The sequence below is a fragment of the Pelophylax lessonae genome (assembly GCF_965119305.1).
Source record: "Pelophylax lessonae genome assembly, chromosome: 5".
NCBI classification, from domain to species: Eukaryota; Metazoa; Chordata; class Amphibia; order Anura; family Ranidae; genus Pelophylax; species Pelophylax lessonae.
In genome coordinates, this window is record NC_138772.1 from 496501932 (window position 1) to 496524963 (window position 23032).

Here is a 23032-nt window from a genome sequence, read left to right on the forward strand (position 1 = left end):
ACAGTTTTGAAAATAAAAATATATATATATTTTTCACATTCTGCTATATGACATTCTCAAAAAAAATTTTTTTAAAGCGGTAGTAAACTCTGACAAAAAAAAAAAAAACCCGGCAAGACAAAGGCATAATGAGCTAGTATGCATACTAGCTCATTATGAATTACTTACCTTAGAACGAAGCCCCGACACGGACCCCCCGACGCCGCTGTGGGAGCGGACATGATCCCACGGCGTCTTTTCTGGGTTCCGCGGCTCCGGAGCTGCAATGACGTCACTCCCGCGCATGCGCGCGGGAGTCATTTTCCGGCAAATCCCGGCAAGGAACTCTGAAGGTCCCCCCGGACCTTCAGCGCGCATGCGCCACACTCGTCAGCGGCTGCAGGCAGTGGTAATATCTCCTAAACCATGCAGGTTTAGGAGATATTAATTGTACCTACAGGTAAGCCTTATTATAGGCTTACCTGTAGTTAAAAGTCAAAAAAAGCGTTATACTACCGCTTTAACATTTTAGGCCAATTTGTTTTCTGCTACATATTTTTGGTAAAAGAAAATCGCAAAAAGCGTATTTTGATTGGTTTGCGCAAAAGGTATCGCATCTACTAACTACGGGAAAGATTTATGTCATTTTGTGATTTGCTTTTTTACTAGTAATGGCGGCAATCTGCTTTTTTTTTTTTTTTTTTTTTTTGTGCGGGACTGCGACACTGCGGCAGACAATTCGGACCCCTGACTGATATTTTTGACACTTTTGGGGGGACCAGTGACATTACTACAGTAATTAGTGCTAAAAATATGCACTGTTACTGTAATAATGACACTGGCAGGGAAGGGGTTTACATTATGAGTGATCAAGGGGTTAAATGTGAGCCTAGGGGAGTGATTCTAACTGTTGGGGGGCAGGGCTTCTGAAATGACCATAGATTCATGTGATCCTATATAGAAGGATCACCTGGGCTCTGTGATCATTCCAGGGAGAAGAACGGTCGGCTGTGTTTACAACAGCTGACCGCTCTTCTCTCTCAGCGGGCAACGATCACAGGTGTCAGGCGGCAATTGGAGCCCTCTGACACACGCATCAGCTTCCCCATTGACGAGCGGGGGCAGGAGCGCGACCCCCCCAGCCTCCTGAGAACGAGTGACGTATACCTGTGTCGTTTTGCCCAGGAGCGGCTGCCTGCCACGGTATATCTGCGGTGGGCGGTCGTAAAGTGGTTCAATAACAAATATTTTATACTTACCTGCTCTGTGCAATGGTTTTGCACAGAGCAGCCCCGGTCCTCCACTTCTTGGTTACCCCGCCTGCACTCCTGCCTCTCTCCCCACCCCCAGCCGAGTGCCCCCATACCAAGCTGCTTGTTCTGGGGGCACTCATGCATGCTCGCACTTGAGCCGGCTTTGTGTGTCCATTGACAGACAGAGCTGGGTTTAGCCCTGCCCCCTGCTCTCCTCTTCTCAATGCCTCGATTGACAAATTTGACAACAACAGGAGCCAAATGCTGTCTGTGTCCAGTGAGTGGAGCGTGAGCCTCTGCTCTCCTGCACATTGCTGGATCAAGATCGGGCTGAAGTAAGTATTTGGGGGGCTGCACGCAGAAGGTTTTTTACATTGCACGAAGGTGACAATCCTTGAACCTTTTTAACCACTTGCCGACCGCCGCAAGTAGATATACTGCGGCGGTCAGCCCCTCACAGGCAAAGTGACGTAAATAAACGTCACTAGCCTGTGAGGCCCTTGGGAGCGTGCGCCGCCGGAGGCGCGCTCCCGCGCGGTCACGGACCCCCCCCCCCCCCCCCCCGCGCGCGCGTGTGACCGGCGGACCCGATGTCCGCCGGTCACTCTGCGATCGTCGCTGCAGAGGGAGAAAGTCAGGCGGCTAGTGTAAACAAGCCGCCTGTCATTCTCCCCTGTGTAGAAACACTGATCATACGGTTCTGCTATGTAGGACCGTTGATCATTGTTCCTACAGCACAAGCCACAGCCAATCACAGTTAGAATCACGCCCCTAGGGACACACACAGCCCCTCCCTCTCAAATAAAGTTAACCCCTTCACTACCAGTGTATTTTTACAGTAACAGTGCATATGTATAGCACTGATTACTGCAGTAATGTCACTGGTAACCCCAAAAATGTCAGTCAAGGGTCCGATCTGTCCGCCCCAATGTCGCAGTACCGCAAAAAAAAAATCGCAGATCGCCGCCATTACGCGTTAAAAAAAAAAACCAACAAAAATGACAAAAATCTTTCCCTTTGTTGGTAAACACGATAACATTTGCGCAAACCAATCAAAATACGCTTTTTGCAATTTTTTTTTTTTTTTTTTTACCAAACATATGTAGCATAAAACAAATTGGCCGAAAATGTTAAAAAATTTTGATTTTTACATTTTTTTGGGGGGAATTTCATATAAAAAAATGTGAAAAATATTGTTATTTTTGCAAAATTGATGCTATTTTTTTGTTTATAGCGCGTGATCAAAAAATCACACAGGTGATCAAATACCACCAAAAGAAAGCTCTGTTTGTGGGAAAAAAAGGACGCCAAATTCGTTTAGGTACAGCGTCGCACGACCGCGCAATTGTCCGTTAAAGTCACGCAGTGCCGAATCGCAAAATACCCCCTGGTCAGGAAGGGGGTAAAATCTTCCGGGGCTTAAGTGGTTAAAACCACTTTAAATTATACCTTTTTTTGTAAATTATATTATGAAGTGGGCCTCTCAGTATCTTTACACGTATGTCTGAAATTTTTCAGTAAGGAGGAATAGTATACATTTTTTGAAAATTTGAACCTATTAAAAAGCTGCCTTTGAACCTCAGTCCAGTGACTTGGATTAAGCTGAGATAATGTCATCTGTCTGCTGCAGGCAGAAGGAAGTAATTTCTCAGTCTCTTCTCCCTCAGTGATCAGGCTGCACATAGTACCTTTGTTGCATGACAAGCTGCACAGAGACCGATCTGTGTCAGATATTTGTGAACTCACTTGAGAACTGCACAAGTATCTGAATTTATTTGGTTGTGCCATATCTGAGCCAGAATCTCACAGCATGAATTAGCTGATGATCCTGGATGAAGCCTGAACAAATCGCTGCACAAATACCGTGTGACATAAAAATTTGCAACAATCTCCATTTTATTGCCAAGGGTCTCTGCTAAAAATAAATATATAAAAAATGTTTGGGGGTTATAAATAATTTTCTGGGAAAAAATTAAAGCTTAAACTTTTAAACAAAAAGTGGCAGAAAAAGCCTGGTTGGTAAGTGGTTAAAGCAAATCTATTAGAAGCACTGGCTTCCTCATTGTTCTTGTTAGTGTGCATACTAGTATAGCAAATGAAAATTCTAAAAATATTCTACAAGATAATGGAATAAATAAATGAATGACTTTAAATTCTGTGATTGTTTAAACAGCGCTGGATCTGAAGATCTCCTGCTGCTTTGACCACACAACTTATTGCTGACTTCTAATAGCCTCATAACGTTGTGGAGGGGGGGGGGGGGGGCCGTCTTGATAAATCTAATTATTGTAACTAGATAAAATGTTCCATCTCATGGAAAAAAATTTGATACAGATGTTTTTTTTTTTAACTTGCAAATATTTAATTTGGTTAAAACTAATAAATATATCTGTGAGGCAAAGATGTCACTGCCTTGCCATTTCTAACTCCCTGATTCTCCTGATGGTATAAAGGGGACGGGTTGGTGCATGCAGAGGGGATAGGAGTTGTAGGGCTTGTTTTATTCCGTTTTTGTGTAGAAATGGGTCAACCTGACACAGATCCCACCCATTCCCTTCTTTTCATAATTTATGCCCATGCTAAGGCTGGCCATACATTATACAATTTTGAAATTTAAGCCCCGTACACACGTACCGAGTGTCGGCCGTAAATATTCGGCCGCCGAACGATCGGCTGATTGTCGGCTTGTTAGTATGATGCTTCCGACAACCGACAGCGACTTTTCGGCCGAGCAGAATCGGGTGTGCAGGCTATAAAATTTTTGTTGGCCGTCACCAGAACGGCCGATTGTTCGCCAGTCAGTACAGAATTCGGCCGACAAACAGCAGATTAGCAAGACTGGGCATGCTCAGAAAAGAAAAAACACACGGAAAGTTAACCATCACATGACATCACTTCTGCAGTCGGCTGTTGTTGGCCGACAAAATTCGTGTGCAGTCTTTTGCAGTTTTCAACCGACAGGACAGCATCGGACAAAAGACGGCCGATCGTTCGGCCGACATTCAGTACGTGTGTACGGGGCTTTACTTTCAAGTACAAAGGCTTGCTTAATTGGATACAAGTGAAAGTCTTGTTTAGCTTTGACCTCATATTATGTGGTTTATGGTAAATCCAACAGAAAATTGTACAAGAAAATTGAACATGTATGGCCAGCCTAAAGCCTAGTACACACGCAACGATTATCGTCCGACCGATCGTCCGTCTTTTTTGTCCAGAGTGGTGTTTTGTTGGTTGGAATGTGCCTAGACTGCACACAAATTTTCTCGCCCGACAAAATTCTACTTCAGAAGTGATGTCATGTGTTGGTTTGCTTTCTTTGTGTTCTTTCTTCTCTGAGCATGCCTAGACTTGCTCATTAGATTTTTCCCTGTCGAAATCTGTACTGACTGCACGAAAATCGGACGTGTTTTGACGGCGGACAAAAATTTTATAGCCTGCACACCAGATTTTTTTCGGCCGAAAAGTCGGAGTTGGTTGTCGGAAGCATCATACTAACAAGCCGAAAATCGGCAGATCGGTCGTTGGACGAAAATTCCCTGCCGATTTTCGACGCGTGTGTACGGGGCTTTAGCCTGTGTTTCGGATTGTACATTGGTGCGTTACAGGCCAGACATGTGCAAGAATGTCCTATCACTACAGGATGCTTATATCCGCTAATTTGTGTGTGTTTTTTTTTTTTTTTTGTCTATAAAGTAGAGCTAAAATTTGATATACAAGCAATTGTAGGAGATTATTTCTTCTACAGGTAATGGGACATGCTCGTTCCCCCTTTTTATGCTTTTCCATCTGGAAAATATTCACTGCACTTCACTTTTTCCACGTTTTTATGTTACAGCTTTATTCCAAAATTGATTAAATTATTTTCCTCCAAAATTCTACAAACAATACTCCATAATGACAATGGGGTTTATTTACTGAAGGCAAATCCACTGTGCACTACTAGTACACTGCAAGCGCAGTACTGTAGATCTAAGGGGAAGCTCTGCTAATTTTTATCATCCAATCATGTGCAAGCTAAAATGCTGTTTATTCTTTTCCTTGCATGTCCCCCTCGGATCTACAGTGACTACATTTTCAAGTTCCAGCTTCCAAGATTTGCCTTTAGTAAATAAATCCCAATGTGAAAGAAGTTTGTCTGAAATATTTGCAAATTTATTAAAAATAAAAAACGAAGAAAAAAAATCACATATATGTAAGTATTTACAGCCTTTGCTTAAAGCGGAGTTCCACCCATTTTAAATAGGTTGGAATACATAGCTGTATGTAATCCCCTTTAAAACGGCTTTTACCAATGGAAACTTTTTTTTTTTTTTTTTTTGCTAGTAAGTACCTTAATTTCGGCATTATTGCTCCTCTCCTCACTTCCTGGTCCGATCGGCGATGACGTCATTCGGCGATCCGCAGTGTCTGCTGGGATGTATTCAATTCCAGAAATCTCGGAGTAGCTGTATCTGTACTGAGCCGTGCCTTCCCCGCCTTCGCCCCGCCTCCGCCCCGCCTCCTCTCATTGAGTTGCATTGTATGAATGTATTAAGGCCGTTCTCTGCCCCGCCTCCGCCCCGCCTCCTCTTACAAATCAATGAGAGGAGGCGGGGCAGAGGCGGGGCAGAGAACAGCCTTAATACATTCATACAATGCAATTCAATGAGAGGAGGCGGGGCGGAGGCGGGGCAGAGAACAGCCTTAATACATTCATACAATGAAACTCAATTAGAGGAGGCGGGGCGGAGGCGGGGCAGGCACGGCTCAGTACAGATACAGCTACTGCGAGATTTCTGGAATAGAATACATCCCAGCAGACACTGCAGATCGCCAAATGACGTCATCGCCGATCGCACCAGGAAGTGAGGAGAGGAGGAATAAAGCCGAAATTAAGGTATTTACTAGCAAAAAAAAAAAAAAAAAGTTTCCATTGGTAAAAGCCATTTTAAAGGGGATTACATAGATCTAAAGTTCCGAAAATGGGTGGAACTCCACTTTAATACTTTGTTGAAGCACCTTTGGCACCAATTACAGTCTCAAGTCTTTTTGAGTATGCTGCTACCAGCTTGGCACACCTATTTTTGGGCAGTTTCTCCCATTCTTCTTTGTAGGACCTCTCAATCAAGCTCCATCGGGTTGGATGGGGAGCGTTGGTGCGCAGCCATTTTCAGATCTCTCCAGAGATGTTCCATCTGGTTCAAGTCTGGGCTCTGGCTGGGTCACTCAAGGACATTCACAGAGTTGTCCCATAGCCACTCCTTTGTTATCTTGTCTGTGTGCTTGGGGTCGTTGTCTTGTTAGATAAACCTTCGTTCCCAGTCCGAGGACCAGAGAGCTCTGGAGCAGGTTTTCATCAGGGATGTCTCTGTACAATAATGCATTCATCTTTCCCTTGATCCTGACTAGTCTCCCAGTTCCTGCCACTAAAAAACATCCCCACAGCATGATGCTGCCACCACCATGCTTCACTGTAGGGATGGTATTGGCCTGGTGATGAGTGGTTCTTGGTTTCCTCCAGACGTGACGCTTGCCATTCAGGCCAAAGGGTTTAATCTTTGTTTTATCAGAGAATTTTTTTTCTAAGGGTCTAAGAGTCCTTCAGGTGCTTTTGACAAACTCCAGACGGGCTGTCGTGCCTTTTTAATGAGGAGTGGCTTAAGTCTGGCCATTCTATTATACAGGCCTATTTGGTGGAGTGCTGCAGAGATGGTTGTTCTGGAAGGTTCTCCTCTCTCCACAGAGAAATGCTGAAGCTCTGTCTGAGTGACCATTGGGTTCTTGGTCAACTCCCTGACTAAAGCCTCGTACACACGATCAGATTATCGGACAATTTTTTTTTTTGCATGCTAGTCTCATATTGAAAGTGAACAGGTTACTTTCATAAGAAAATTCTCATATGACAGAATTTAACCTCAGAAGTGTTGTAATGTGTTAAATTGTTTTGTATGTATTCTTTCCTTTCTGAGCATGCGTAGTCTTGCTCTTACGATTTTTTTGCGGATGAAAACTACTAATTAAGTGAAAATTGGACGTTGGGTTCACATACGATAAAAATTTTATAGCCTGCACATTCAGCTTTTGTCGTACAAAAATTCGTAATCGACTGTTGAAACCACCGTACTAACGATCCAAAAATCGGCAGATGGTTCGTCGGACGATATTTTACTTTCGATTTTCTTATCATGTGTACGGGCCTTTAGGCCCTTCTCCCCCAATTTGGCCGGGCAGCCCACTTTAGAAAGAGTCCTGGTGGTTCCAAATGTCTTCCATTTACGGATGATGGGGGTCACTGTGCTCCCTGGGACCTTCAATGCTGCAGACCTTTTTCTGTGCCTCAATTAGGGCTGGGCGATAAATCGATTTTATCGATTTTTTTTTTTAGTTTGAAAAGATTTTTTTCAAACTCGAGTTTTTTTCTACAATTTGTTTTTTCCGCCTTGTGCAGCCAGCCCCCGCGTAACTACACACACCCTGGGCTCCAGCCAGCTCCTAGTCCGCCGCACAGGAACCGAACTCCCCAGTAACGGACCACTGCCGCGCCTGGATGTGACGTCAGCTGCGGGCGGTGCGTCTGTACAGGGGCTGCGGCGCGCTGTGATAGGTACAGAGAACTCCCCGGCCTAGATGTGACGTCAGCTGCCGGGAGAGGAAGCGGGCGGTGCGTCTGTACAGGCCAGGGGCTGTGATAGGATAGGTACCTATCCTATCACAGCCCCTGTACAGACGCACCGCCCGCTTCCTCTCCCGGCAGCTGACGTCACATCCAGGCGCGGCGGTGGCCGGTTACTGGGGAGTTCTCTGTACCTATCACAGCCCCTGGACAATCACCAAGCACACTATTTACTGCTCTCTCCAGCAGGACAGTCAGTCACTTAGCACTCTATACTGCTCTCTCCAGCAGGACAGTCATTTAGCACTCTATACTGCTTTCTTGAACAGAATTATATTCTGCTTTCTCCAGCAAGAGTTAACAAGTACGTTATACCACTCTCTCCAGCAGGACAGTCACTAAGAACTGTATTCTGCTCTCTCCACAAAGTCGGTCTACAGACTCTATACTGCTCTCTCCAATAGAATTCTATACTGCTCTCTCCAATAAAATTCTATACTGCTCTCTCCAATAGAATTCTATACTGCTCTCTCCAGCAAGACAGTCATCAAACATTCTACATTGCTTAGGACAGTCAACAAGCACTCTATTTACTACTCACTCCAATAGAACTCTACTATGCTTTCTTCAGCAAGACAGTCTACAAGCACTTTATAAAGTTGCACTTTTGACACTATATCTGATGTCTGCAGTCATTTTTTAAGTGCATTGAAAAAAAAATCGAATCGAAACTCGAATTTTTCTTTAAAAATCAAATTGAGCCCTAGCCTCAATACTTTCCTGTCTAGGAGGTCTGAAGACCATTCCTTGGCTTCCATGGCTTGGTTTGTGCTCTGACATGTATTGTGCAACCTTGTATAGACTGGTGTCTGCCTTTCCAAATCATGTCCAATCAACTGAATTTACCACAGGTGGACTCCCAAGTTGTAGAAACATCTCAAGGATGATCCGGGGAAACAGGATGCACCTGAGCTCAATTTTGAGTGTAATGGCAAAGGCCGTGAATACTTCTATACATGTGATTTTTATTTTTTTTGTAATACATTTGCAAATATTTCAAACAAACTTGTTTCACGTTGTAATTATGGGGTATTGTTTGTAGAATTTTGAGGAAAATAACGAACTTAATCTATTTTGGAATAAGGCTGTAACATAAAACGTGGAAAAAGTGAAGCGCTGTGAATACTTTCCAGGTGTACTGTATCTCTGTAGCAAACTGTCATGCCCCCCCTTAACCAGTTGCCGACTGCTCACAGTATATTTACTGCGGCAGTCAGCCCCTCACAGGCAGAGCGACGTAGGTCTACGTTGCTAGCCTGTGAGGGTCTCAGGAGCGAGCGCGTGCCGCCGGACCCCCCTGCATGTGACTGGCGGACCCGATCGTCCGCCGATCACTCGCGATCGTCGGTGGAGAGGGAGAAAGGCAGGCGGCTAATGTAAACAAGCCGCCTGTCATTCTCCCCGGTGTATGAATGATGATCATACGGTTCTACTATGTAGGACCGTTGATCACTGTTCATACATCTCAAGCCACAGCCAATCACGGTTAGAATCATGCCCCTAGGGACACACATAGCCCCTCCCTTTCAAAAAAAGTTAACCCCTTCACTGCCAGTGTAATTTTACAGTAACAGTGCATATTTATAGCACTGATTACTGTAGAAATGTCACTGGTAACCCAAAAAGTGTCAAAAATGTCAGTCAAGGCTCCGATCTGTCCGCCGCAATGTCGCAGTACCGCAAAAAAAATCGCAGATCGCCGCCATTACGCATTATTTTTTTTTTTACCAAACATATGTAGCATAAAACAAATTGGCCGAAAATGTTAAAAATTTTGATTTTTGTTTTTTTTACATTTTTTTTTTTTTGGGGAATTTCATATAAAAAAATTTGAAAAATATTGTTATTTTTGCAAAATTGATGCCCTTTTTTTGTTTATAGCACATGATCAAAAAGTCGCACAGGTGATCAAATACCACCAAAAGAAAGCTCTGTTTATAGAAAAAAAGCACGCCAAATTTGTTTAGGTACAGCGTCGCATGACCGCGCAATTGTCCGTTAAAGTCACGCAGTGCCGAATCGCAAAATAGGCCCTGGTCAGGAAGGGGGTAAAATCTTCCGGGGCTTAAGTGGTTAAAGAACAGTTAAAATGAAACCGGATATGTCCCCTATCTAGGAAAAAGTAGCATCTGAAAAGCATAATGATTATTGTATCTCCGATGTTAGTTTTTCTTTTCATTAACTTTTTTTCCAGGTTCTAGCTGAGACTTCTTGTCTCATACCAGGAACACAATAGAGTCTATCTGATCAGCGCTCAGCCATTCACAGAATGCAATGTATTCTAGCAATGAATACAAAGCTTCCTCTGATTGGCTGAGTCAGAGGCAGGCTGATGATGCCACAACCTCTTCCTCAGCCAATCACAGGAAGCTTTTTAGTCTTTTCTAGAGCTTTCTCTCAATGACTGAGCTCCGATCAGATATAATCTATTGTGTTCTGGATTTGAGACTGGAAGTCTCTGCTCCAACCCAGAACACAGTGCGGTATGCTGTATGGAGTTTATACCTCACATCCAGCGGCCTTACAGGGTAGGGACATAGTTCATTTGGACCAGCTTAGACCAATTGGACTATGAGTGTCCGCTTTAAAAGCTTTACCAAAGCTTGTTGAAAGCTCTGCAAATGCTTTTTCAAAGCTTGCTATTCACACTGCTCGTCAAGGAGATGGAGCCTTTGTGAAACAGGCCTAAGAGTTCTTCTTTAAGATTAGCTGCTTTGTTTTGATGGCATTTTACATTTTGTAAGTTGGCCAAATGTATATATTTTTTTTTTTTTAAAACAAGGGAAAAAAGTATTTTTGCACTGACTCATTATACTCTCTTATAATATAAAACTTTCAGCTAACACCTCTTCTTAACATGTCCAGTGCAGATGTTTCATAAGACAAACACCCCGTCTAAAGTCCACTGACTAGTATAAAGTGTCAGAGAGCTAAGTGTTACTGCATCATTTTTTTCTAGCTATTCCTGGGAGAAATAATACTCATAAAAGTCTGTTTTCCGGAATTAGCAGAATGGCTAATTCCACATTTGGGTGACAAATGTTAGAAGTGAACCTAGCCACGTGATGGCATATCCTCCTCCTGCCATAGTTTACACTGGTGTGGGGATGTCCGCGAGAGCCAAGTTATCGGTAGGTAGGGAAAGTTGGCTGCTCGTCATGTTTTCTATGACTTTGACCCTTGCCAGATTTGCAGATGTATTGACGCTCACTGATACTTGGGCTTCTCGGTTATAATTTCCAGGGGTCGGTATGTGAAGAAGTGCTTGTTCTTAGCTGGCTTTGTAGGAAATACTACCCAAGAGTGGTTTTTGGTCAGGTTTAAAAACTCTGTGTAAAAACACTGACAGCTTTATGAGAGATATGAGATTGCTCCTGGCAAGTGAAGTCCTTGTCGGGGTTGTTAGTCTGATGTTGTGTACACATGGAAAATCATTTTCTCTCTGCTCGGTCATATTTTAGATGGATTCTCTGTGTCTCGCTAATCTCGCCTTTCATCATGCTCTGCAACGTGCAATGAATTCATTTTATCCCTTTGTGGCTTTTTCACAAGATGTTTCCATTCATTTCATGGAAGAAATAGGGTTTGTGCCTTCATCTCAACTTTCTGTCCAACAAGGAAGCAAAGGGCCTTGAGGCTCAAATGAACGCTTCTAATTTTTTACTGAAATGTAGTCAAGCTTCATATACATTAATAAATGTGCCTCTCTTTTACTTTTCTGCTGTGGCAAGAGTTCACAGTCCCTGAGCTGTCAGCACGTAGCAGATTTCTACCATGGCTCTCACAAGTTGTTTTGCGGTCTGATATGCTCCATACCCAAAAACAAAGATGTTGCATACTTTAGCCTATCAGTTCTTAGGTCCGGGGTGCCCAACCAGTGGCCCGGGGGCAACATGTGGCCCAGGAGATCTTTGATGTGGCCGTGACCTCCTACTTTGGGATGGCGAGTTGTCAAGTCCAGATCGCGGGTTCTCGACTCGGCAGCCCAGTGTTGTATATGAAGTCAGCGGTAGACCAAGCACAATTGTGGAGGGAGCAGAGCCGCGTAAGCTGATGCATCCTGTAAAACGCCAGTTCTTGTTACAGGTGGAGTGATACAAAATGCTCTCTGCCTGGGACAACAACAGCCGATGGTAGCTAAATGGAAGACTGTTATTAAAGTTATTTTGTAGAAGCCAATGGCACCATTGCTGTGTCTCAGCCAATCAGGTGGGAGAGTCCCGAATGGCCGAGGGACTCGTGGACATCTCTAGATAGAGATGTGTAAGTATTAGGGGGGCTGAAGGGGGCTGCTACACACAGTAGGCTTTTTATCTTAATGCAAAGAATGCATTAGGATAAAAAAACCTTCTGCCTTTGCAATCCCTTTTAAAGGTAAGGTTTACTACTAAAATCCCAGTGTATGAATGGGCATATCTGTTCTGCAGTGGTTACCGGGCTGCTTTCATACTTCTCCACAAGTGCAGGGCAGTGCACCTGCGGGTTACCTGCACTAAGCTATAGACTTCTGTTTTTACTTCTGCTTTCAGAAAGTGCACCACACCTGCAAGATATATTAGAAGTCCATGGCAAAGTGCAGCTAACGCGCAGAAAAGACACAGACACAGATAGGTGCACCTGCAGTCTGGGTAAACCGCAGCGCATCTGTGTGAAAGCATCCTTAGGCCCGTGTCACACGACAGATCCTCCATTCATCTCTGTGGAGCGGCAAACGGTACCCACACCTACCTTCGATTCAATCGGGTAAAAAAATAAACGGGTCCTGGCTTCTGGGCGGATACCGACCATGTGGTCAGGATCTTTTCAGAGCCTGGACAGGCTTTGTAAAAATATCTTATTCTAGTATTACATTGGGAAAAGGTAACACATAAAATAAGGATATTCTCTGCCCCCCAGAAATGGAAAAATAGCCTTCCCCATTAACTGTGCTGATGGCTGAGGTCATGAATATAAGGAGAACCATCACCCCCCCCTTTCCTCTTCTACCTTGTTCACTGGGTTGTCCTTATTAAACATCACATCCTCAATCCAGGGTTGTCTTCCTATGTTATCTGTCTTTTTTTGATTCTCTTCTCACCCAGCCCCCTCATTGGGTCATTGACACTCCGCATGTGGATGCTTTTCTTACTGGCTTTGTCAATGAGGTTCCATCTTTCAGGGAATTCTGTATATAGCCTTAAAAGAGAAGTATGGGTTTTCATTTTTTCCCCATTTATACTTACCTAGGTGGATGCAGCATCGGTCCCCCGGTGCCTCTACACTGAGAACCGAGCGATTGAACACTGCCGATCGCTCGGTTCTGACAGTTCCCCGAGCAGAGAGCTGCTGACTGTCAGTCACCGCTCTCCGCTTTGCACCCTCCTCACTCATTAGAGCACTGGGCTGTGGAGGGGCTGAAGGGCCAGCTCAGGCTCTCAGCGACTCGATGAGAGACTGGGCCGGTTGTCAGTCCAGGCACCTGGCGGATCCTGACTTCCATTGTCATGATGATGCGGTGCCTGGATTGACATCCGTGACGTCAGCAGAGAGCGCAATTCAGTCCTCTATCTGCAGAAAAGAGGTTACAGGAATGCCAAATGAATTGCACTCCTGTGATCCATAGAAGTACACCCAAACTAGCTTTGGCTATACTTCTCCTTTTATGTGTTGTCCTATTCATAGATATGTTGTGTACATATAGGAGTTGTGTATAAGTAAACTTATATTTGAGAAACCATTCCAGATAATATAACCTCATACACATGGGCATAAATAAACGCCACTTTTAGAGGCGTTTTTCATTTGAATGCAGCTCTATATCAGCTGATGTGTCCGTGCACATTGTAAGATTTAGATTCTTATTTTAGAGCAGCATTCAGAGGCATAAAAAATGCCCTTAACTGAAGAGAAGCTAACTGGCATAATTTGCACACACATACATGGATAATTAATTTTAGTTCTAGCCCATACACTTGTAAATGCTCAGTCGTTTAGATAAACATCCAGCAAATAGGTGTATTAAAGCGGGGCTTGACAAATTTTCCTGAAATCTAGGAGCCAGCTAAAAAAGTTAGGAGCCAGTTTTTTTTTTTTTTAAACGAACAACCAAGCTTTCTCTAGCGCTCATCGACAGACGTAGTCCTCGGTGATACACCACCTTCGGTTATGTTACCTCCGCAGGAGCAGGACTAGACAGGAAATTAAAAAGCTCTGGCCACACCCTAGGGGCAGTCCCAGAGGGTATATCCTCTCTCTCTCTCTGCCTCAGCAAATCAGTTATTTTCTGTCTAGTTAGGAGTAAGGACCTAGACACCTTGCTGGGATCTTAGGTCCTGGCAAGAATTTTTTCCTAAAGGATTTTTTTTTAGACAGCTTTTTTCTCCAGTGTTCCTGTGAGATCTTCAAGCAAGAAAGCTGAACTGGGCGACGGGCTGGATGTTGAGATCCGGTGGTCACCCCAGTTCAGCCTACGAGCGCGTGCAGGCCATAGCTCCGCGCTGGGTCGGCCGCGACAAAGTCCCATTAAAGGACTGTCCACGCGAGTTAAACGTCTCGCCGAAACGCCAAAGACCATGAGTCACGGCGTCCGTATCGGTCGACAGCCCTCCCGCCCCGGTGGAGAGGGGTACTGTCAGGAGTTGGTGCCTGCCTGGTTCCGGTATGGTGAGTAGTATGTTCCCCCTTTTTCCCTGACGGGTTTTGTGGTGAACGCGGGCCCCTCTCTGTATGGTAAGAAAGAGTCCTTTCTATCCTATAACATGTCACAAATCCTCCTACTTTGAGTGTGATTTATGTGTGCAAAAGCCAGGAGGCTTGGCTTGGGAGCTAACAATCTATTGTATACATGTTTTAAAGATGTAATCTGTGGCATTCTGGGAATCTTATGGGTTAAGTATAAGCTACCTACCAGTCAGAAGCCACGGACATGTAGACTGCCTTCCAGATCAGATCTCCAGCTATTAGCAGGCCTCCCGAACGGCCACGCGGTCCGCCAGGGCCGGTACCGCCAACCACGCCATATCCCCATGCAGAGAGAGTGTTGTGTGCCCTGCAGCACACCGCTATTCAGTTTAGGCCGCCGCCATTTTTTTTGCTGGATCGCACGAGCCGCCATTTTGGCGTAGCCTCGTGTCTCCAGCATGGGGGCGGCCATGTTTGAGGTGATCCTACACCTCGTGGAGCTTGGGGGAGGCGCCGGAAGGCGTGCAGAGGGGCGGAGCCGCCTCCTTTCTTCCTGGGCAGCCAGCCAAAAGACTTCCTGTTTGTCAAGACAGCGCTGTAAGCTGTTGCAGTTTAACTGAGCATCAAGTGGTGAGCCTGGGGGTCTATCTCTCTCTCTCTCGATCAATAGGGATCCCTAAGCAGGTAACACTAAGGGGCTTTTTTGTGGCGTGGGGGTCAGAAAAAAAAAAAAAAAAAGTTTTTTTCTTTACTTTTGAATTATATTATCCAGGAAGTAACTGGAGTTATTATGGACCCTGCCACACATATTCCCCCACCTGTTTCCCTCGAGGGGGCCTCGGGACCCGCCGGTGCACAGAGTATAGAGTCATTTACAGCAATTTTGGAGTCTATGGTGGCTCGGGTGGAGGCGGCCTGTCAGGGACGGGGGTCAAGGAAGCGACCCCCGCCTACCCCTATACCATCTGACACCTCTGACTCAGATTCAGAGATGGTCACGGCAGTTGCAGGTTCCTCTGCAAGGGCTGTTATCCCAGGTAAAGCCCCCTCAGACAGTGAGGAGGACGCTTCTTCTCTTGCTATAATTCAGGAAGAAGCATTGGTGGACGCACTAGTTGTGGCAGTGCAAGAAACCTTAAAACTTGAGGCTTTACCGGCAGAGGCAACTGAAACGGAGAGGCCTTTTGGGACTAATAAGCCCATCAAGACGGCGAAGGCTTTTCCTGTACCTAAATGTTTTGGTAATCAGATTAAAGGAGAATGGGAGCATTCTAAACGTACCTTTACTATTTCCAAGCGTATTGCTAGACGCTATCCGTTTGAGGAATCCATCATTAAGAAATGGACGGTACCACCAGTCGTGGATCCGCCTATTTCCAGGCTGAATAAAGCCACGGTTATTCCAGTGGAGGACACTTCGTCCTTTAAGGATCCGGTGGATCGAAAGATAGAAGCAGAGTCCCGCACTATCTTTTCTCTGATAGGGTCAGCATTTAGACCAGTAATCGTTATTGGTCTAGTTTCCCAGACACTTACGGAATGGGCGAAAATGGTACGCCAAGATCTTAGGGGAAAAGATATTCCCCAGGAGACATCTGATTTGATGGAACAGATCATACAAGGGCTACGGTTTATCTGTGACGCAGCCTTGGACACTACTCCCCTATTAGGGCATGCATCTAAGTTAGCAGTGATCCTCAGACGTGTGCTGTGGTTAAAATGCTGGTCAGCTGACCTAGGTTCCAAAAAGACCTTGACCAATCTCCCCTTTCAGGGGAATCGTCTATTTGGAGCCAACCTAGATGAAATCATTAAGGATGCCACTGGGGGCAAGAGCACTTTTTTGCCACAGGCTGCAAAAGCTAAGGGACCTCGCAACAAGCGAGGACCTTTCTTTACCGCCCATAAAGGGCGCCCGGCTGGTACTAGCGGGAAAGGCAAGACTCCTCCAGGAGGGTTCAAGAAGGGGACCAACCCAGCCAAACCCGAAGCAAAGGAGTACACAGCCTGAAGGTGCGCCCCCACCCGGTTTCAGGGTGGGGGGACGTTTTCACCGGTATTCAGGGCATTAGATCGAGCATCAACCACTACTACCGGTGCGATTCTTCCCTTCCAACATTTAAGTACCACAGGAAGCGGTAGTTACCGTTCCCTGAAAAGATCTTTTCCTTTACCTTTTCCTAAGATTAGTCCCGATACCTCACAGGAATCGGATCTGGTTGACCAGATAGGCCAAGTAGCCTCTAGTCGGGTGACTTCGGTCCCTGAGGTTCAACCAGAAAAGATCACCTTTCCTGATAACTATCAGGTATCTGATAAATGTGTGGGAACAGAAAACGACCAGACTTTCTCGGATGGTCGGGGCCAGATAGCTCTAGGGACGCCTGGTTCAGATCCAATCAGCGCCAGTGGTCCTAGAAATTCTAGGCTGGCCTCCTCAAGCCGGCCTGGCCGACTTGGACATGTTAGTCGCAGACGTTCCGTGGGAACTTCGTCTCAGGGAGTGTCTGTGGTCTCAAGGACCAATTTACCTTCGTGCTTTACAGTCGCTGGTTTTAATGGCCTGGCCATTGAGACCCAAGTACTGAAGGACAGAGGTTTGTCTACTTCAGTCATTCCTACCCTTATTAAAGCAAGGAAAGCGACTTCCAGCAAAGTCTATTATCACACATGGAAGACTTATATTGCGTGGTGCGAATCTTTAGGATTTCCTCCACGTACCTATTCGGTGACTCGAATATTGGCCTTTTTGCAACAAGGGGTTGAGCAGAAGCTAGCCTTGAGTACCATCAAGGGTCAAGTTTCAGCATTAGCAATCTTCTTTCAGAAGCCTTTAGCTACCAAATCCTTGGTGCGGAATTTCATCCAGGGGGTGCGGCACCTGGCTCCTCCAGTCCGCGCGCCCTTACCGCCCTGGGATCTTAATTTGGTTTTGTCGGTTCTACAGAAACCTCCCTTTGAAAACATCAGGGAGATTCCCTTGCTTACTCTATCCCAGAAGGTGGCCTTCTTGGTGGCTATTACTTCTGCTCGCAGGGTGTCAGAACTGGCTGCATTATCATGCCAGTCCCCATACCTAGTGATTCATAGGGATAAGGTAGTACTTCATCCTAAGCCATCTTTTCTTCCTAAGGTGGTTTCAGATTTTCATCTGAATGAAGATATTGTACTACCTTCCTTGTGTCCTCAGCCCAAGCATCATCGGGAACATGCGTTGCATTCCTTAGATGTGGTTCGGGCAATCAGGGTATACCTGAAAGCTACGGAATCATTCCGTAAGACGGATTCACTTTTTGTGATCACGGATGGCCCCAGAAAGGGTTTGCCTGCATCTGCCGCGACCATTGCCAAATGGATTAGACAAACGGTGGTACAGGCTTATTCTATTAAGGGTCAGAGTCCTCCGTTCCCTGTTAGGGCGCACTCCACTCGAGCGCTCAGTACTTCCTGGGCCTTTCGCCATCAGGCGTCAGTGGTCCAGGTATGTAAGGCGGCCACCTGGTCGTCGGTACATACCTTTACAAAAGTCTATAAAATTGATGTGACGTCATCGGCGGATGCCTCATTTGGCCGCAAGGTTTTGCAGGCCGCAATTTGAGGAGACCGGTGGTCTACCTCGAGGGTTTTTTTCTGTTTGAAAAAAAAAAAAAAAAATTGTTTTCTCTTTTTTTGGTTGAGTCTCATCATTAAGGATGAGCATTGTAAACGTCTAGTTGGCACCGGTTGGGCCTTCTAGATTGGGATTTGATTTCCATTTTCCCACCCCTCAGTTGTGATACTGCTCTGGGACGTCCCGAAGGTGGTGTATCACCGAGGACTACGTCTGTCGATGAGCGCTAGAGAAAAATGGATTTTTGTAAAATCTTACCGTAAAATCCTTTTCTCTTAGCTCATCGACAGACGTAGTCCCCGCCCCTCTGTTTTGGAGTTGGGTTGGGTTAAATTCTCTAAGCACTGCTTTTTCACATAACTGATTTGCTGAGGCAGAGAGAGAGAGGATATACCCTCTGGGACTGCCCCTAGGGTGTGGCCAGAGCTTTTTAATTTCCTGTCTAGTCCTGCTCCTGCGGAGGTAACATAACCGAAGGTGGTGTATCACCGAGGACTACGTCTGTCGATGAGCTAAGAGAAAAGGATTTTACGGTAAGATTTTACAAAAATCCATTTTTATTTAATAAAACGGATACTAAATTTACACATAAATACGACTAGAACCCCACTCTCCTCTATAGCGCAATTGGATGAAAACAGACTGTCTGTCTCTTTCCATCCGATGCCATCTGATCCGATCCACGGGGTGGATAGAAAATAGAACCACCATCCGTCTGCTTTTGGCGGACAGGATCAGATGGCGGCAGATTACTGCTCCATAGAGGAGACTGAAGGGTCCGATCAGGTCTGCCTGAAAAAACTGACAGGCGGACCTGATCAGACAGCCCGTGTGAAAGAGGCCTTCGGCTGTGGCATGGCGATGAGAGAGAGAGAGAGAGAGAGAGAGAGAGAAAAAAAAAAAAAAAAGATTTTTATATATATTTTTTTCCTATTATTTATTTTAAAAAAAATGTGTATATGTGTATATATGTGTGTGTGTGTGTGTGTGTGTGTGTATATATATATATATATATATATATATATATATATATATATATATATATATATATATATATATATATATATATATATAATATAAATTTTTTTTAATAATTAAAAAATAAATTAAATAATAATAACCACACTCCCTGTCAAAGGTAACTAACTGGACAGGGAGATGGTAATGCATTGAGAACAAACAGGCAGTGGAAACAGTCATTACAACAGTCATTACTCCCGGCCACCACAAGAGGGCGCCAGTTCCCCATTGGAAGCCTCTCTCATCTCAAGTAGGCCGAAAAGCCGGGGTCTCAATTTTTGGACGGCGCGGAAGTCCATGCACTCCGTGCGCGGAAGTCCGTGCAAAAATGACAGGACACCTTCTGCAGGGCACCCCAGGTGCCAGGTCGCTAATTCTAGTCGCAAATGCGACCTGGCGCCCGGGGTTTGTCGAGCCCTGTATTAAAGTGTGAAAGTCCTCTTAGTTAGAAATACTGTGCCAGTAGTTTGTGGCATTTTAAAATTTTACTTAACCCACAACAGTAAAATCAGTCTGTATATGCTGTAAAGCATGCTTTTTATAACCTGTGGAACCTAAGGGGTTAATCCTCTGCATTGTGTAAAAAGGTTACTTGATCCTTTCTTCTCTGATCCTCCCCTTCTTTCACGGTCCCCAATCCATCTACTGATAGAACAGAGGGAGGGTGCATGTGATCAGCACATGACCAATCAGCACTGTCCAGACATGGTTAGGGGTCATGCAACCTCCTAGGACAGTCAGATGAGAATGAAAACTCCTACAAACTTTAACTAAGCACTGATAGAAGACACTGGGATCCCTGGTCCTGGCATTTTTTCCTTTTTAAACAGAATTTTTCTTCTTTTATTATTTTCTGTTCAACTGCCAGACTGGGTGACAGACTGGATATTCTAGATCGTTATGATCTTCCCAGTTCGGCCAGCGAGAGCGACTTGACCCTAGCTCTGTGGTTGGCCACGACATAGCCCCACTGGACAGGGGCTGGCCTGGCAAGTTAAATGTTTCGCAAGGGCGCATAGCCCTGGTCACGACTAGTCACAGCGTACCTCTAGCACGCAGCACCCCCATTCCAAGATGGTGCGGTGGTCTGCCTGGAGCGGTGCCCACCTGGTCCCATGGTGTGGTGACTAGTGTCCCCCCTCCCCTCTGGCGGTTTCTCTGGGTGGACGTAGGCCCCTCCCTTGGTTGGTCGGACCCCAGAGTGCCCTTCCTTCCCATGTTACGCTCCCCCCTCACTATCAGGGTCCCCAATGGTTTGCATCAGTGTGAACTCAGTCAGATCGAGGCTCCTTGGAACGTTTCACGCATGCTCCGAAACCGGTTACCGCCCCCCGTGTGAGGTATGCGCTTCACCGCTGCCTCGATCTGGTTGAGTCCCCTGATTGGTTCTCCCCTAGTGTCATCTCCTGGCTGCTGGCCAACCTCAGGGATGGAAACACCGCGGACCCGGAAGGACGCTGAGCTATGAAGATTGACGCTTACCTCCCATGTAAGTTTTTAATGTATCAATAAAATTATTTACATCTGCTACACTGAGTGGCGCCTTTCTCTCTTTTCTGCCTGTTCGTGGGATTGTTGCTTCGGCCTAACAAAGAGCTGCCCTCTATGCAAGCGCCGCATTTGTGCATCTGTGCCATCCATACCAGTCCGGCTGCACCTTATCCATCATGACTGCCTGAACTGAAGCTTTATCCCCAAACAGGAGCGTCCATCAGATCTTTATCTTTCTCCAGTATATCCGAATATAGTTGATAATATTGGTTAAATTACAATAGTTACATAGACATTTCATGAAACATTAGGTCATGAAAATTTACTTGAAGTCATGGAAAAGTCATGGAATTTTATTGGTAAAAATGTGTCCGAACCCTGGTAGAAGTGGCTCGGAGGGCGGCTTTGCGTAGAAGTGGCTCGGAGGGCGGCTTTGCGTAGAAGTGGCTCGGAGGGCGGCTTTGCGTAGAAGTGGCTCGGGGGGCGGCTTTGCGTAGAAGTGGCTCGGAGGGCGGCTTTGCGTAGAAGTGGCTCGGAGGGCGGCTTTGCGTAGAAGTGGCTCGGAGGGCGGCTTTGCGTAGAAGTGGCTCGGAGGGCGGCTTTGCGTAGAAGTGGCTCGGAGGGCGGCTTTGCGTAGAAGTGGCTCGGAGGGCGGCTTTGCGTAGAAGTGGCTCGGAGGGCGGCTTTGCGTAGAAGTGGCTCGGAGGGCGGCTTTGCGTAGAAGTGGCTCGGAGGTGGGCTTTGCGTAGAAGTGGCTCGGAGGGCGGCTTGGAAATCGCAGCAAAATAATATCGCATTGGACACAAAGGTATTTACAATTGCATCCCTGAATCGTATCAGAATCACACCTGAACAGCTGAGCAATTACCTTTGACAGTCACGCTGCAAACTGACATGAAAATCGCACCACATAAAGTAAAAAAAAAAAAACACACCCGCCTGTTGCCCGGATCTGTATGTCCTCGGTGTCGGGCTATAGGTTTTGTGTATCCCTGTGTCAGACAGGGCTGTGCTGTGTAGCAGAGCTGTGTAAGCTCCAGACTGAATGGAAATACAAATCTCGTAACAGGTAACCCTGCTCCTATATACAGTATGTATTCCATCTGTGTATTTTGCCTGGCGTCTCTGCTTTATAGACGTATATTTACCTTAAAAGACTGCAATGTAACGGTAATAGATACTTTGTAACGTCTGTCAGTTTCGGGTGTAATTTTTCTAGACATATGTGTTTGTGTTTATCATGAGATTTTTTTTACAATTCTATAATCTAAGTATACATTTTATGAAACTCTGCACATCTATAAATCGCGCTAGGTTTTATTTTTTGTACTTCATTTTGACCAGGCTGCTATATAATATAGTCAACATCTGACATTGCCTTTTCCAGAAATGCGTGACAAGATGAAGACTTGGCGGGAGGAGAACTACAGGAACAGTGAACACATCATTGAAGTCGGTGAAGAGTTGATAAACGAGCACGCTTCCAAACTCGGGGACGATAGTAAGTTTATTATACACATCAATTTTAGCTCAGCGAGGGGCTGGCGTTCCTAACACCTGTTCCCCCGTAATATCCCCAGCGAGACCCTATCATTCCAATTGGTGTCGGGAGAAGTTTATATGTGCTTGTGAGCGGCTCAGGGCTTTACATTCTGTAATAAAAACTGTGTTTCTCATTACTTTCTGTGGCTGCGGATCTTTCCATCTGCTGGCAAAAATGATGAAATGTACAGTTCTATTTTTTACTATCATGGAAACCTGCCGCCTTTGTCTGCTTTTTTTATATAGACAACCCATTTTTTAGCAAATTCATCTTCCACTTAGTGGAACTCCAACCAACATATTGCATTTTGTATAGATGGAAGAAGGGATTATGTGTCAGATTTTGATTGCTGCCTGTGTCCCCATTGGAGAGATTTTGCGTTGCTTCCTGCCCTGGTCACACCCAAGGCTGTGGATTGGACTTCCTGTTTCCCATCTCTGGAGTGAGTGTTTTTTGGAGGACCATTGACAGCATTCCTAAAACATAACAGTTACAGCAAAGGACTAAAAGCAATTAAGCACTTGCCGTTGTTAGACTGCGGCAGGTCGGCTCCGTTACGCAAAAGGACGTACATGTACGTCGCTTCATGTAGTAGTTAGTGTGGGTGTGCGCCGATTGGCTAGAGGGGGAACCAGTCAGCGGGTCCGGTAGCCGCGATGTCCACCGGGCACCCACGATCGCTCCCCATGGAGAGAGAAAAGCGGTCTTCCGATGTAAACAGACCACTGATCTGTCAGTGATGAACACCCCCAGTGAGCCCATCCCCCACACAGTTAGAAAGTATCCCCATGGCACACATTTAACCCTTTAATCGGCTCTGGTGT

At 45.6% G+C, this 23032-nt stretch overlaps 1 protein-coding gene across 1 annotated transcript in view; it reads left to right on the top strand.

Moving 5' to 3' along the window:
* Window positions 1–23032, top strand: part of EMC2 (ER membrane protein complex subunit 2) — a 201185-nt gene that overhangs the window by 20853 nt on the left and 157300 nt on the right. The window contains exon 3 of the mRNA XM_082259776.1: window positions 22053–22166. Coding sequence (XP_082115902.1) covers window positions 22053–22166 — 114 coding nt within the window. The remainder of the gene's footprint in view (window positions 1–22052; window positions 22167–23032) is intronic.